General features: G+C 36.9%; 2 protein-coding genes across 2 annotated transcripts in view; one reads left to right on the forward strand and one right to left on the reverse strand.

The window, feature by feature from the left end:
* The first annotated feature begins 1,087 nt into the window (after positions 1-1,087).
* LOC107669155 (phosphatidylinositol N-acetylglucosaminyltransferase subunit C-like) lies at positions 1,088-3,214 on the forward strand. Its single transcript, XM_016461284.1, has 2 exons — positions 1,088-1,186; positions 2,070-3,214. Exon 2 carries the CDS (start codon positions 2,082-2,084, stop codon positions 2,961-2,963), a length of 882 nt encoding a protein of 293 aa, XP_016316770.1. The 5' UTR covers positions 1,088-1,186; positions 2,070-2,081; the 3' UTR covers positions 2,964-3,214.
* Positions 3,215-4,892: 1,678 nt separating this feature from the next.
* The window catches only part of LOC107669154 (dynamin-2), a 47,988-nt gene continuing 39,473 nt past the window's right edge, over positions 4,893-13,407 (reverse strand). Inside the window, 1 exon segment of the mRNA XM_074186940.1 lies at positions 4,893-5,086. Within this exon segment, the coding sequence (XP_074043041.1) occupies positions 5,047-5,086 (40 nt within the window). The 3' untranslated portion in view covers positions 4,893-5,046.

Raw genomic sequence — 13,407 nt, forward strand, 5'->3', positions numbered from 1 at the left:
AAAGTGCAGTATTTTAACGGCTGTTGTGTTGTTGCAGTGCAGGAACATTTGCAGTGTGCGGTTGCTCTCTCTCTATCTAGTGATGCTTGAGCTATTTCTGTGTTGTTACTACGACAACCATCTTCCTCTGAGAGTCTCTGGTCCTGTGGGAAGCTGCTCTCACTGTGCTAATAAATGAAGTTTACTGCTCTTTTTGATCAAATCACTCTCTTTTGTGCTTGAGATTATTTTAAATTTTTTGAATTTTCAGTATATCATAGTTGCACTGCTTATCAGTTTATCTACTAAAAGCCAGTTTAACATTTTTTCTTATCCTTTTTTTTCCCTTTTAGTTGAATAAAGCGCCATTATGAATCGTGTGGATTTCTTTGAGTTTCTGAAATGTGCTTGTTTTGAATTGTTCCACAGAAAACTTAAATTGGATTTCTTATTGAATTTCTAATCTCATGTCGCCACCTTCTGGAGACTTTTAGCACTGCCAGCTGCAATTTTCAACTAGTTTTCCTTTCAGTGAAGGAATATGATCAAGACTTAAGTGTTTAATGTTGTATCCCCCACACACTTTTTGGACGTTAAAAATTATAATATGTGAAGTGATCCTTCATTTGCTGTTTTACAATCAGAATCAAGGAGAACTTCACTCATTGTTAACGTTCTGAGAAAAATATAAAATAATCGCACGCTTTCTGACCAGTGTTTTGAAAGCATAATCAAATAATACAATTTCATGAATGTTTAACATAATTTTTTTACGTTCACATTTTATAAATATGTTAAGCACACACGTTAACTTTGAAAACCTTGAAAATACATTTAGTAAATAAATAAGTGAATAAAAATCTCTCAATTCTTGACGGACCCGTTTGAAACCCCTTGGCCTGATTGGCCGCCTGAGCAGTTCCTTCTCACCGGTTACAACTGTGACCAAAAACAAAACGTTCCACACGCTTCAGATAGTTCAAATCACAAGATTGTATGAGATACCGACGACAGAACAATCTTGTGGTGCTACCTTACAGTCTATGGGTGCTACCCACTCTTCGTCCGCTGGAGGTTTTGAGGAAACGTCCGCAGATGGCGCTCTTCACTTAAAGCTACAGTCGCACTTTTGTTTTTGTTGTTCGTCACTTCCGGGTGTGAGATGGCGCGACAGAAGCAGGTAAAGAGAGAAAACCCTGCTGTTTCGGTAAGATATTACATTTATATGGGTTTAAAACCTTTATGCATTCAATATGAATGAACATAGTTTGTCTCCACACACGCTGGCGTACTGTATGATCGGTGGAAGGAGAGTCGAATCTCTTGTTAATCAGATTCAGGTCGACGCGAGAAGCTGTCAGTCTCGCGCAGACTAGAGCCCAACGAAGGCTGAATATTCATGTAATATTTTGATTATCAGTAGGTTGACTTACACAAAATGAAGATTTCTGTGGCATTTAAAAATGATTTGAACATTTTATGTATGCTCAGATTATTGAAGTACATTTTACAAGAAAATACGTTATTAGTCTTTTTTAAAAATCATGTTTAATTCAGTGTTACTTGCAGTTTCTTTGTAATTATTTGTGAAATTCTGTGTGAAAATTGCTTCTACACCATTTTTACGGTTTATTTAAAATCTTATATATATATATATCTATATATATATCTATATATATATATATTCATGCTGCTTGGATTTATTTAGTTTGTGTTTAACAATGTTATTAAAGGTTTAATAAAGGTTAATAAGTAAGGCTGAACAAAAACGTTGAAGTTTTGTGTAATAATATTTTGATTATATAGATTTATATATATATCTATATATATATATATTCATGCTGCTTGGATTTATTTAGTTTGTGTTTAACAATGTTATTAAAGGTTTAATAAAGGTTAATAAGTAAGGCTGAACAAAAACGTTGAAGTTTTGTGTAATAATATTTTGATTATATAGATTTGTTGCTCAAAGTTTTGTGGCATTTAAAAATGAATTATATTTCTCTTTTTATGTATGATACTTGGATTTATTTATTAAATTAATTTTTAAATCCTATAAAAAGATAGCTGTATGGTTTGTGTATTGTCAGTTTTGACAGGGGATGGGGGCAGACAGTGGTCCGGGAGCTCCTGCAGCTGTCCCGTGGCGTAAAGTCCTATATGAACGCCAGCCTTTCCCGGACAATTATGTGGACCGACGCTTTCTGGAGGAGCTGCGGCGCAACATCCGAGTGCGTCAGTACCGTTACTGGGCGGTGGTGCGTGAGACGGGGCTCATCGCACAGCAGGTGTCCTGCGTGGCCGTCTTCCTCACAGTGTGGTCTTATATGGAGCAGGGAGACCTGGTGCCGTCCGCGGTGCTCTGGGTCTGTCTAAGCTGTGCTCTGCTGGGATACGGACTCTACGAGGTCCTGGGAGGCTCTTGTGTTCGGGAGCGAACGCGCCTGGTGGACCTGCAGAGCGCGACCATCTTCCTGGCGTTTACCTTCGGGTTTTCACCTGTTTTAAAGACTCTAACCGAGTCGGTTAGTACAGATACTGTGCACGCCATGTCAGCCGTGATGCTCCTGGCTCACTTGGTGTCCTTCCCGTATGCTCAGCCCAGTCTGCCGGGCAGTCTTTCCCTCAACGCGGCTCTTTTCGGGTCGGTGTGCCTGGCGTCCCGGCTGCCTGGCGCCCTGCATACCTTCACCATGCTGAGCTGTGCCCTCCTGGTGTTCGCTCTGTGGCCCTGCCTGCTGCACCGCATGCGGGAGAAGGCGGAGTGGAGCTTCCCGTGGGCAGCGGTGCTGGTGTGTCTGGCTGGAGTCAGGGGTCTGGAGAGCCTGTGGCCCAAGGGGGCTCTTCTCCTCTCGCTGGCTCTGTTAACATTAACTTTACTCTGTCCACTGTTGCTGGTCCATCTGCAGAGGCACAAGGACAACATCCACGGTCCTTGGGACGAGGCAGAGATTAGAGAGGACCTGTCCCGCTTCTTGAATTGAAAATGCAGGGTTTTAAGACCATTTTAAATGATGCTTTTGATAGACTCCCTTTGGAGGGATGATTTTGAGAGTCTTCTGCACTTTTCTTAAAGAGATAGTTCACCTAAAAATGAATCATCTGTCATCATTTGCTCATCTTCATGTCATTACAAACCTTGTACGGTTTGCTTTTTCTGTGGAACATGAAAGAAAATGTTTTGAGGAAATATTGGTAACAGTTTTGTTTACCTTTGACTTCCATTGTACAGACACATTCTTTAGTATTCCGCAGAAGAAAGTCAAACAGATTGAAAAATTTGAGTAAATGATGACAGAAGTTTTATTTTTGGGTAAGCTGTGCCTTTAAGCTCAGGGAAGAATAGGAACAGTCACTGGGAAATTTCATTTAATTTTGCCAGTATAAAATACAACTAAATTATAAAATGGGTGAGCCTCAAGAAAAGATGTCTAGGTCACATTTAACACAAATTAAAAAGGAAAATAAAGTAAGTTTTTTTTGGTTAAGAAAATGAACCCCTAAAAATAGATTTTTTAAAATAATATAATAATATAATTTTGATTTTTGGGGTATGATCTAGACATGTTTTGTGATTTTAAAATAATTTATATGGAAGTAGGGAGTTCTTTTTAACAGTATTTATATATAAATGCATATTCTGGAATTGCTTGATTAAAAGTTTAAATGGTTTAAATTTTTTTTAAATAATACTAATATTTTAACATGCTCACTGTATTGGAAATAAATGTTTCTAACTGTGTGTGTGTGTGTGTGTGTATATATATATATATATATATTAGAGCTGTGAAATGATTAATCGCATCCAAAATAAAAGTTTTTGTTTACATAATGTGTATACTGTGTATATTTATTATGTATATAAATACAAACACATGCATGTAGATATTCATGAAAAAATATGTTATGTTTATATGTTAAATATATTTATATATAACATATAAGAATATAAATATATGCATGTAAATATTTACTGTATGTGTGTGTATTTATATACATAATAAATATACACAGTACACATATTTATGTAAACAAAAACATTTATTTTGGATGCGATTAATCACAACTAATCATTTCACAGCACTAATATATATATATATATAAAATAGTAATTCTTTTTTTCCCCTTTTCCCAGTAGCAGAATTTCTATAAATTGATATTACAAGCCCTATTTTTATTTCAATGGAGGTGATAGAAAATTTGCCAGGGTCGAAACTGTTCTGGACAAGATGTTGCCCACAAGATGTCAGTCAGTCCCAGGTATTTCTGCAGCTTTAATTGTTGTTCATGTAGAACGGCATAGCAGCAGGACATTTCTGCCAGTGTTCAACTGATAGAATATAATAAGCCTTTGTTGGCTTTTCTGTAGTATCATTTATAACTAACAGAATAACAACTTATATAAACAGTCTGTGTGACACTGCAATAAAGTTGCCAAATTAAAGCATTCTGTGCAAAAAGAGCGTCTTGTAAATTGTATACTTTTTTATAAATTAATGAAGTTATGTTTGGCAAAATAAGATTAACAATAATGTTTTTTTTTTTTTTTCACATTTTCTGAAAACGAGAGTACAGCTTTACAAGCTGCATGATTTCAGATATAAATCATGTTCGTAGCACAACCAGTGTGAGAAATTGCACGCTGAAATTTTAAACTCAGGATTAGGGGTTGGTTCAGATAGCAGTCACTAACCGTGAGCAATTATAACAGTGATGCTTGCTGTAGTAAACCCCACTAACTACAGGAAAATGTTGGACTTCTTAAGCACACAGTATTTACAAAATCCCAAAATGCTTTTTATTTAAGCCTGATAAAGAGCTGAACTCACATTGCAAACATCAACATATGTACAAAACAGGAACAAACCTCAGCACAGTGCTCAATCTCACCACCAAAAGCAGATTCGGTGAGCAAAAAGACCATCTGGAGATCAGTTTTGCTACACCGAAATCCGTTTTGATAGTTTTTCGCTGTGTGTAAGATGTGAATCTTTGCGGTCTTCTTAATGAAAATTCAAGCAGTTCTTGTCGTTGGTGCTTTTTCTCTCACAGGTGGGCATTCGTGTCTCAGTGGGGCTGTTGAGTGGGCACCGCCGGTGGCTGTCTCCTGCAACACATTACACATAACCTGAGCTGTCAGAACAGACTGCCATAGGTCATAGCTCACAGCTAATGGAAATAACAACAATCTCCCATAAACTGCTCTGCTTCAGATGTCTGCATATGTTTACAATTGCCTGCGAGTGTGTTTTGTTTTGGGCAAATGAAATCAAAATGAACACAAATGGCCAGATCAGATCAACAGGACTGAGAAGAACACAAAAAATGATTTTTCTTTAAATGGGCTACAAATAAATACCAAACCCTGCCGATTTGCTGTGAGTCATACACAAAAATCGGAACAAAAAAGAACTCTTAATGTAAACCCATAATTGTGAAAATATCCAGAATTTTTTTTTTTATCTCACACGTGCTTACTAGTTTGTTTTTTTAGTGATACTTTACATGAAGGTTCAATTTGTTAACATTTCTTAATGTATAGTTCTCATTAACTAACAATTCACAATACATTTACAGCATTTATTAATTTAGGGTAGTTTTACATTCGCTACCATTCAAAAGTTTGGGGTCAGAAAGAAATGATTACTATTATTCATCAAGGATGCATTAAGTTGATCAAAAGTGACAGAAAATAAATTTAGAATGTCACAAAAGATTTCTGTTTAAAATAAATACTGTTCTCTTGAATCTAAAATATAGGTATCAACATTTCCAGAAATACATTAAACAGCGCAACTGTTTTCAACACTGATAATAATAAACAATAAACGTTTGTTGAGCAGCAAATCAACATACTAGAATGTTTTCTGATGGATCATGTGACACTAAAGCCTAAAGTAATGATGCTGAAAATTCAGCTTTGCATCACAGGAATAAATTACATTTTACAATATATTCACATAGAAACCAGATATTTTAAACTAACAATATTTCACAATATTACTGTTTATACAGTATTTGTAATCAAATAACTGCAGGCTTGGTGTGCATAAGAGACTTACTACAAAAATATTTAAAAAAAAATCGTACTGACCCCAGACGTTTGAAATGTGGCATATACATTTTAACAATATACGATGGTTTATTTACAAATTAACATTAACCTAGAATAGCAATTGTTGTTTGTTTAGTTGTGATACCTACTGCATGAACTAATTTTGACCTTACCATAAAGTGTTACAGTTTTTTAAGAATTTTCCAACGCAGTAATTACTAGCATTTCTTAAAACTAAAGTTTGTGATTTCAGAAAAGTCCCGCCACAAACACACGTAATTGGTTAAGCTAATGTTTCTGTGCCATTCTGGTCAGGATGCTCAAATGAACAGAGCAAAATTCTGACAGCGCCACTGTGACAATGTTTTAGGGAAATCTTCGTCTCCACATCTTAGGCTCGAAAAGAAGTATTCTAACATTGTAAAAGTGACACATCACCTTTAATTAGGCCCAAAAGAGCTCATTATTGTGCGCTGACCATGTTACAATCACAAGCTACGGTGTCGGGACGTCTTGAATGTGTGTGTGAGTGTGTGTAAGGTTGAATATGAGTCCAGCATTCCTGCAGAGTTGGTCCTGGAAAGATCCCTGTGGAGACGCAGGAATCTCACTCTCTAATGGAGCTGGCAAAGGGAGCAGCTCTCTGGGATGGGAAAGAGAAGAGAATGGCTTTTATTTTTCCTGTGCTGCGGCGAGTGCAGGACTGCGGTTTCACAGAAAGAAAAAGAAAGGACAGAGACGACGGAAAGAAAAGCAAAACAACGCTTAAGGAAACATATGAGATCTAGCAGCTTGGAAATGCCAGGGGTTTACTGGAAGACAGAAAGAAAGTTAAAAGTAAAAGAATGTGTAATTGGAGGAGTGGATGAGGTGCGAGAGAGGAACGTTGCTTGATGAGATGCTGGCAGCGTCTCAGAACTGCCATTTTAGTGCCCAGAAATGCTGCCTAGGTCTTCAGATTCAGTCAGGCCTGCTCTGGTTGGGGTCACGCTGAAGACAACAGCAGGACTGTGAAAAGGTTCAAATGAGTTCTGCAAAAAGTGAAGGAGAAAAAAAGACAAGGGGAATGGGGGTGGAAGGAAAGAGAGGGAAAGTTGGAGAGTTGGGATGACTGATGGTGAGAGGAAATGTGAAAAAGTGAGTGGGAGAACTAGAGAAAGGGGCGATGGGGGGAGAAAGAAAAAGGAGAGAAAAAGCAGGAGAAAAAGGGTGGAGGTCCAAACAGCCCCGTTTCTGAACACAAAGGAAATGAGGCAGAAAAGACGGGAAAATGGGCCAAAGAGTGAAGGTAAGGAATGAGAGAGCGAGAAAAGGAACAATCACGAGGGAAAACCGAAGAGAGTGTTGAAAGAAGGAAAAGATACGGTCAGTTTGTGAATACTGATATGACGGTTTGAACAGGAAGTTGACCGTAACCCTCAGCGCTCCTTTAATGAAGTCTTGCTTCTGGTTTGGTTTATTCTTGTTCATATGAAATACAAAACATACCAGATATCCATAAAACACAATAATCAAAGAACTGTAAGACATATGAGAAGCCTTCATGTGATTGGACTCTTTTGACATTCAAACGACAAGAGCTGAAAGAGAGGAAGAGAATAGGGACTGTCTGCACTCAAACTGGGGAATCAAATATGAAAAACACATTTTCAACAAGACCTCCACCCATCTCAAGTCACGTGTGAGACTCGCTAATAAACATCCAGATCATATTCCCCACCAAAATCCACAGAAACAAATTTTACTTTGTGCAAAAAGGAAGCAAAACCCTATTTTTAGCATCAAGATTTGTATGAATTATTACAACTAATTGAGAGTTCTAAACAATACATCAAATATTGTAATCATATAATATCACATCTTGTAATATATAAATATATTAAATTATACATTAATAAACAATTATAAAAAATATAATTTTAATTAAAAAACTGTTAAAATTGCAATAAAATATAGTATATTCTATAAGTAATATATATATTATACTAATAGAAATTTAATATCAATATTTAATTTATTACATTAAAAAAAAAATAATATTATGCAAATGAAAAAAGAAACAAAATCTCATAGCTGTAATACAATTTAAATCATCCAGACACCATGATTTTTGTATATTAAAATCAAAGGCAATACAAAAAACACACAATCATTAGCATGACGTGTAAATTTACTATATCTTTCTAGGTGTGTGAAATATATACGATTTTGAAATTTCTTGACCATTTGTGTGAGATTTGCTCGCAGTGCATACTTTCACTGCTCCTTGAAAATGTGCATGATTTTTAAAAGCCTTCAAATGTAAATATGCTTGCCTGTGTGATTGAGCAATGACATCTGTTCAAGTTCAAGTTTCTTTTTCCTTTACACTCAAGACCATATGTTCATGGTGCGTGGAGACAGCAGTGTCTGTGATCTAGTGCTGTAGTTTTGGGACCAGTGAGCACGTGGTCTCATCTTTCATGCATGTGAAGGTAGGTATGCGTATATTTCACAAAGAGTTCTGGTCTCTGAATGCACCGCTTTGAGACTAATCCTAAACACGGATCCAAGAACAAGCCTTGCTCTCTGGACACAGTAAGTCCTATTAGTCGTGTTCACTACGAGCATAAATCCCAACATTTGGGAAGGATAGCAGAACTAGCAGATCTTAAATTGTTTTTTAACAATCATATGCTGCCATAAAGTCATGCTGGAATGATCATATTTATGAGACGAATGCACATGAACGCCACCACAATGCCATAATTACCAGTGGGAAACTCTGCAGCCGGTTGCAGCAAGAAAAACCCTTTGTGATAATAACTTATAATTATAACTAAAAGCTTTCTTAACTTAAGGGGTTTCTTGCAACTGTGCACTTTCTGACATTCTGATTTGGGGGTGTGTGAATAAAAATGTAATATTGATCATAAGTTATAATTGTAAATGTACAATTTAGTTTAAATACATTCTGATGAATAGAAATAAAACTTTGCCAGGAAAATGTTTGCACATTCAGCCCGATTATGAGATGACAGGCTTGTGCAACCAAACTAAATTATTTAAACACAAAGTATACTTCAGTTTTTATGTGTATGCATGACGTAAATTTCATCATCAGCAGAGTACGCACAAACTGTACGCACACAGCCAGGTTTAACAGTCAAAAAAGATAGAGATGACAGAGAGTTACAACGAACTGCTGGAGATGGCAACAACAATAGACGGCCGTGTTGATGAGTGCTTGTGGGAGGGAGTTCAGAGATACAACTCTGGTTTAAACTAGTACAGAGACATTTTTAATCGCTCATAACTTCTTAACAAAGGATACAACTTTTTAGTGTGTTTGTGTCGAGCACCTGTGTTTGTGCACACTATTAAAGGGACAGTTCATCCAAAAATGAATATTTTGTCATTAATTACTCACCCTCATGTCGTTCCAAACCCGTAAGACCTTCGTTCATCTTCAGAACACAAATTAAGATATTTTTTGATGAAATCTGAGAGCTCTCTGACCCTGCATAGACAGCAATGGAACGACCACGTTCAAGGCCCAGAAATGTAGCAAGGACATCGTTAAAATTGTCCATGTGACATCAGTGGTTCAACTCTAATTTTTACGACGCTACTAGAACACTTTTTGTGCAAAAAAACAACAACAACTTATTCAACCATTTCTTCTCTTCTGTATCAATCTTCGACGCGCGTTCTTGACAGTTCCACAACGCATGCGTATGCATTCCTCTGATGGCAAACAAGGCGCAGTGCATGTGTCGTGGTACTCTCGTGAACGCATGGCGAAGACTGACACGGAAGAGATTAAATTGTTGAATAAAGTGGTTATTTTTGTTTTCTTTGCATACAAAAAATTATTCTCGTAGCTACATAAAATTGCGGCTGAACCACTGATGTTACATGGACTACTTTAATAATGTCCTTACTACCTTTCTGGGCCTTGAACGTGGTAGGTCCGTTGCTGTATATGCAGGGTCAGAAAGCTCTCAAGATTTCATCAAAAATATCTTAATTTGTGTTCCGAAGATGAACAAAGTTCTTACGGGTTTGGAACGACATGAGGGTGAGTAATTAATGACAGAATTTTCATTTTTGGGTGAACTATCACTTTAAATGGAGTAGCCTATACTTTTAAAGGCTATGCATTCAGCTGTACATACTGTATATACACCAAGCGAATGAGTCAAAACTGAGGTATACTTTGGGCTTTACGATCTTTTGCTCTTCATTATGCTCTTCAAGTTAAAAGTTTCTGTGGTCCGATGAGGAAATATGGCACATTTCAAATCATATACTTCCATGGGGACCTATGCCTGCCAAGGAACTGCCGTTGAGATGGATAGGAATGCTAACGGATAGCGTTCTCTCTGTATTAAGGTGCAGTCACATTTACTGCTGCTTGGCAAATTTGTGTGGGTAAAATCCAGTCAATCTTATAGGAATCTGCACAATCAGTCATGCTTGGGGGCGAAAAAGTTCCCCATGAAGATTTCGCTCATGTTAAAGCTACACTGTAAGAAAAAACTGTCAATATACAGTACAATATACTGTACTATTTAAAGTAATTTTTCCGTTTTTGGTTTTTACATGTGTTTTCCTGTATTTTTGAATTACGCTTTGCATTGTGGGAGTGAGAACTTTGGTCCCTTATCGGCGCGAAAACAGTGAAAGAGCAGGCGCCATTATTCACGGAGATCTTCTCGGTCAAAGTTTAATTTTAAAGGCGGCTTTCGAATTTGGGGAACCTGTTTCTACACTTCCGTGGTAAATTATAAACTATGTTGCTAAATGTCATATAAACTGTTGACGTAACATTAATTTAGTTAAGGTCTGGCTTGTTTGGCAAATGAATGTCGGAGCCGTCACATTCAACATTTTCTGCTTATCGTCACACATCTTACTTACGGAGGTTACTCTTTTAATTGTTTATTAACTTTTAATTGTTGTTGATGCGCTGTATTTAGTGCTGATCATATCGTTTCAAGCATCTGTCATTACTGAAGAGAAGCAGTTGTGATAAATCTGAAGCGCAGTACTAACGTAGTTAGTTTAATGCCTTCAACAAAAGCTGGCAGAGGAATTGTCGAGAAAAGGAGAGACCATTTACATCTTTCTTAATTTAAAAGAGATGAAGATACAACTAAGTGAAGATCTGGCATCGCGAATTCTTCAAGGATAACACTATCACCTTTTCTGCCAAATGAGGTAAGTTTAGACCTTTTATTGTCTTGTTTTACACACACAAGGACCATAACATGCAAAAGAGAAATAAATTCGGTAACGTTACTAGCAGGCTGTCTGTGAAGCGGCTGAGTGAACACAGGCATCCAACGAATCAGACATCAGACAGCGCGCCAGCAGCGCATTGAGTTCTCTTTCGCACTGTAATGGACAAATGCACACGACATTATGCCAAAATGACCGTTGTTGGCGAGTGACCTCGTAAACAGCACAGTCTAAAATAATTGACCGTAAAGACGGGAATAGATTGGATGTGTGTCAGATATGCTTTCGTGTTTTAAAGGGACAGCAGTTCATGACATTCATAGTGTTTCTTTTGTTTTCTTTCTAACGACAGGACGTAATTGCTGCTGTATTGTGAATCTCAAGCACCCCTGCATTCTTATCATGGGTTTGTATTCTGTTTGGAGGTTACTCTTTTAATTGTTTATTAACTTTTAATTGTTGTTGATGCGCTGTATTTAGTGCTGATCATATCGTTTCAAGCATCTGTCATTACTGAAGAGAAGCAGTTGTGATAAATCTGAAGCGCAGTACTAACGTAGTTAGTTTGATGCCTTAAACAAAAGCTGGCAGAGGAATTGTCGAGAAAAGGAGAGACCATTTACATCTTTCTTAATTTAAAAGAGATGAAGATACAACTAAGTGAAGATCTGGCATCGCGAATTCTTCAAGGATAACACTATCACCCTTTCTGCCAAATGAGGTATGTTTAGACCTTTTATTGTCTTGTTTTACACACACACAAGGACCATAACATGCAAAAGAGAAATCAATTCGGTATCGTTACTAGCAGGCTGTCTGTGAAGCGGCTGAGTGAACACAGGCATCCGACGAATCAGACTTGTCCTCCCCTGTTGCGGTTGTGAGCTACAAATACCCAGAGCGCTCAGGACGCGCTCAGGACAATTCGAACAGTTCGGACATTGCGTGAATCAGAGGTAAAAAACGATATAAATACTGTTCAGTTCATTTGGTTGTGTTGCTGTTTATTTAGTTGAAAATAATTAAGTATATTGTAAGATATAGTTGATCTGACAAGCTCATATGACAGATGTAAATGGAGACCATTGGAAATGTAAGTTAAGCAATTTATAAACAATTGTTTGAATTGGAAAGTGTTAGGGATAGCAGTTGATTTAATAATGAACTTAAAATACTGTATGGTTGCTTTTCCATCTCCAACCTGCATGTTATTCTGTTCAGTTTCATTAATTTCATTTTTTGTCATCTCCATTTCTTTTAGAGTTTTCCTGTGAAGAAATCCTGAACGAGGGTTGAGATGAAGGCAACCAAGTGGGCTACGCATTCCTCTAAGACTCTTGCATGAACAACTTCGAAAATCCATGTAATATTTGAGCTTTTTTTCAAATCTCAAAATTAAACTTGGACTAAACATGCAGATAAAGGGGGAAAAAACCTGGAGGCTGTGTTCAGTAGTTTCCTCAAACTGGCACATGGTGAGAGGTATACTAAGAGTGCACAAACCCTTGGAGCCCTGCGTCTCACATGCTCCTACTTCAAATTGTATATTTTTCTTAGTTTCACATTGAAATGTCAAGCATGAGTGAACAAATCTTTGTTCCATATTTTCAAATGCTGTACAAGAAAGCATTGTTGCAGAATCATGCCAATTGAGGTTTAACACTTAAATAATTTAGCATGAATTCCAGACTTCATGTAAACATTCTTAAAAATGCATTCAATGGCTTTTGTTTGCCTTAAATTGGTTAGGACAAAACAAATTCATCAATCAATTACTCAATCAAATACATTCATTTTACAATGTGTCAAACACTGAAAAATGCCTGTATTGTGGAAGACAATTTAGCTTTAAACAGTAACAGACAGAATTAGAAAAAGAAAACATGAGCACTCGTACAATACTAGTGTTGCACCAAACAGTGGTCACAAAATTTTAACTTTACAAACTGTGAAACAGTCAAGATTCAAAACATTTTTTCCTATAAGAGAACACAATATTGTTTATAGGGATAGTTCACACAAAAATGTGAATTCTGTCATCAATTACTCATCCTCATACCATTCCAAACCCATAAGACTTTCATTCATCTTCAGAACACAAATGAAGAGTAATTTTAATGAAATCTGGGTGCTTTCTGTCCCTCCATTGA

This window comes from Sinocyclocheilus anshuiensis, unplaced genomic scaffold, assembly GCF_001515605.1.
Source record: "Sinocyclocheilus anshuiensis isolate Anshui unplaced genomic scaffold, SAMN03320099.WGS_v1.1 scaffold400, whole genome shotgun sequence".
Classification (NCBI taxonomy): domain Eukaryota; kingdom Metazoa; phylum Chordata; class Actinopteri; order Cypriniformes; family Cyprinidae; genus Sinocyclocheilus; species Sinocyclocheilus anshuiensis.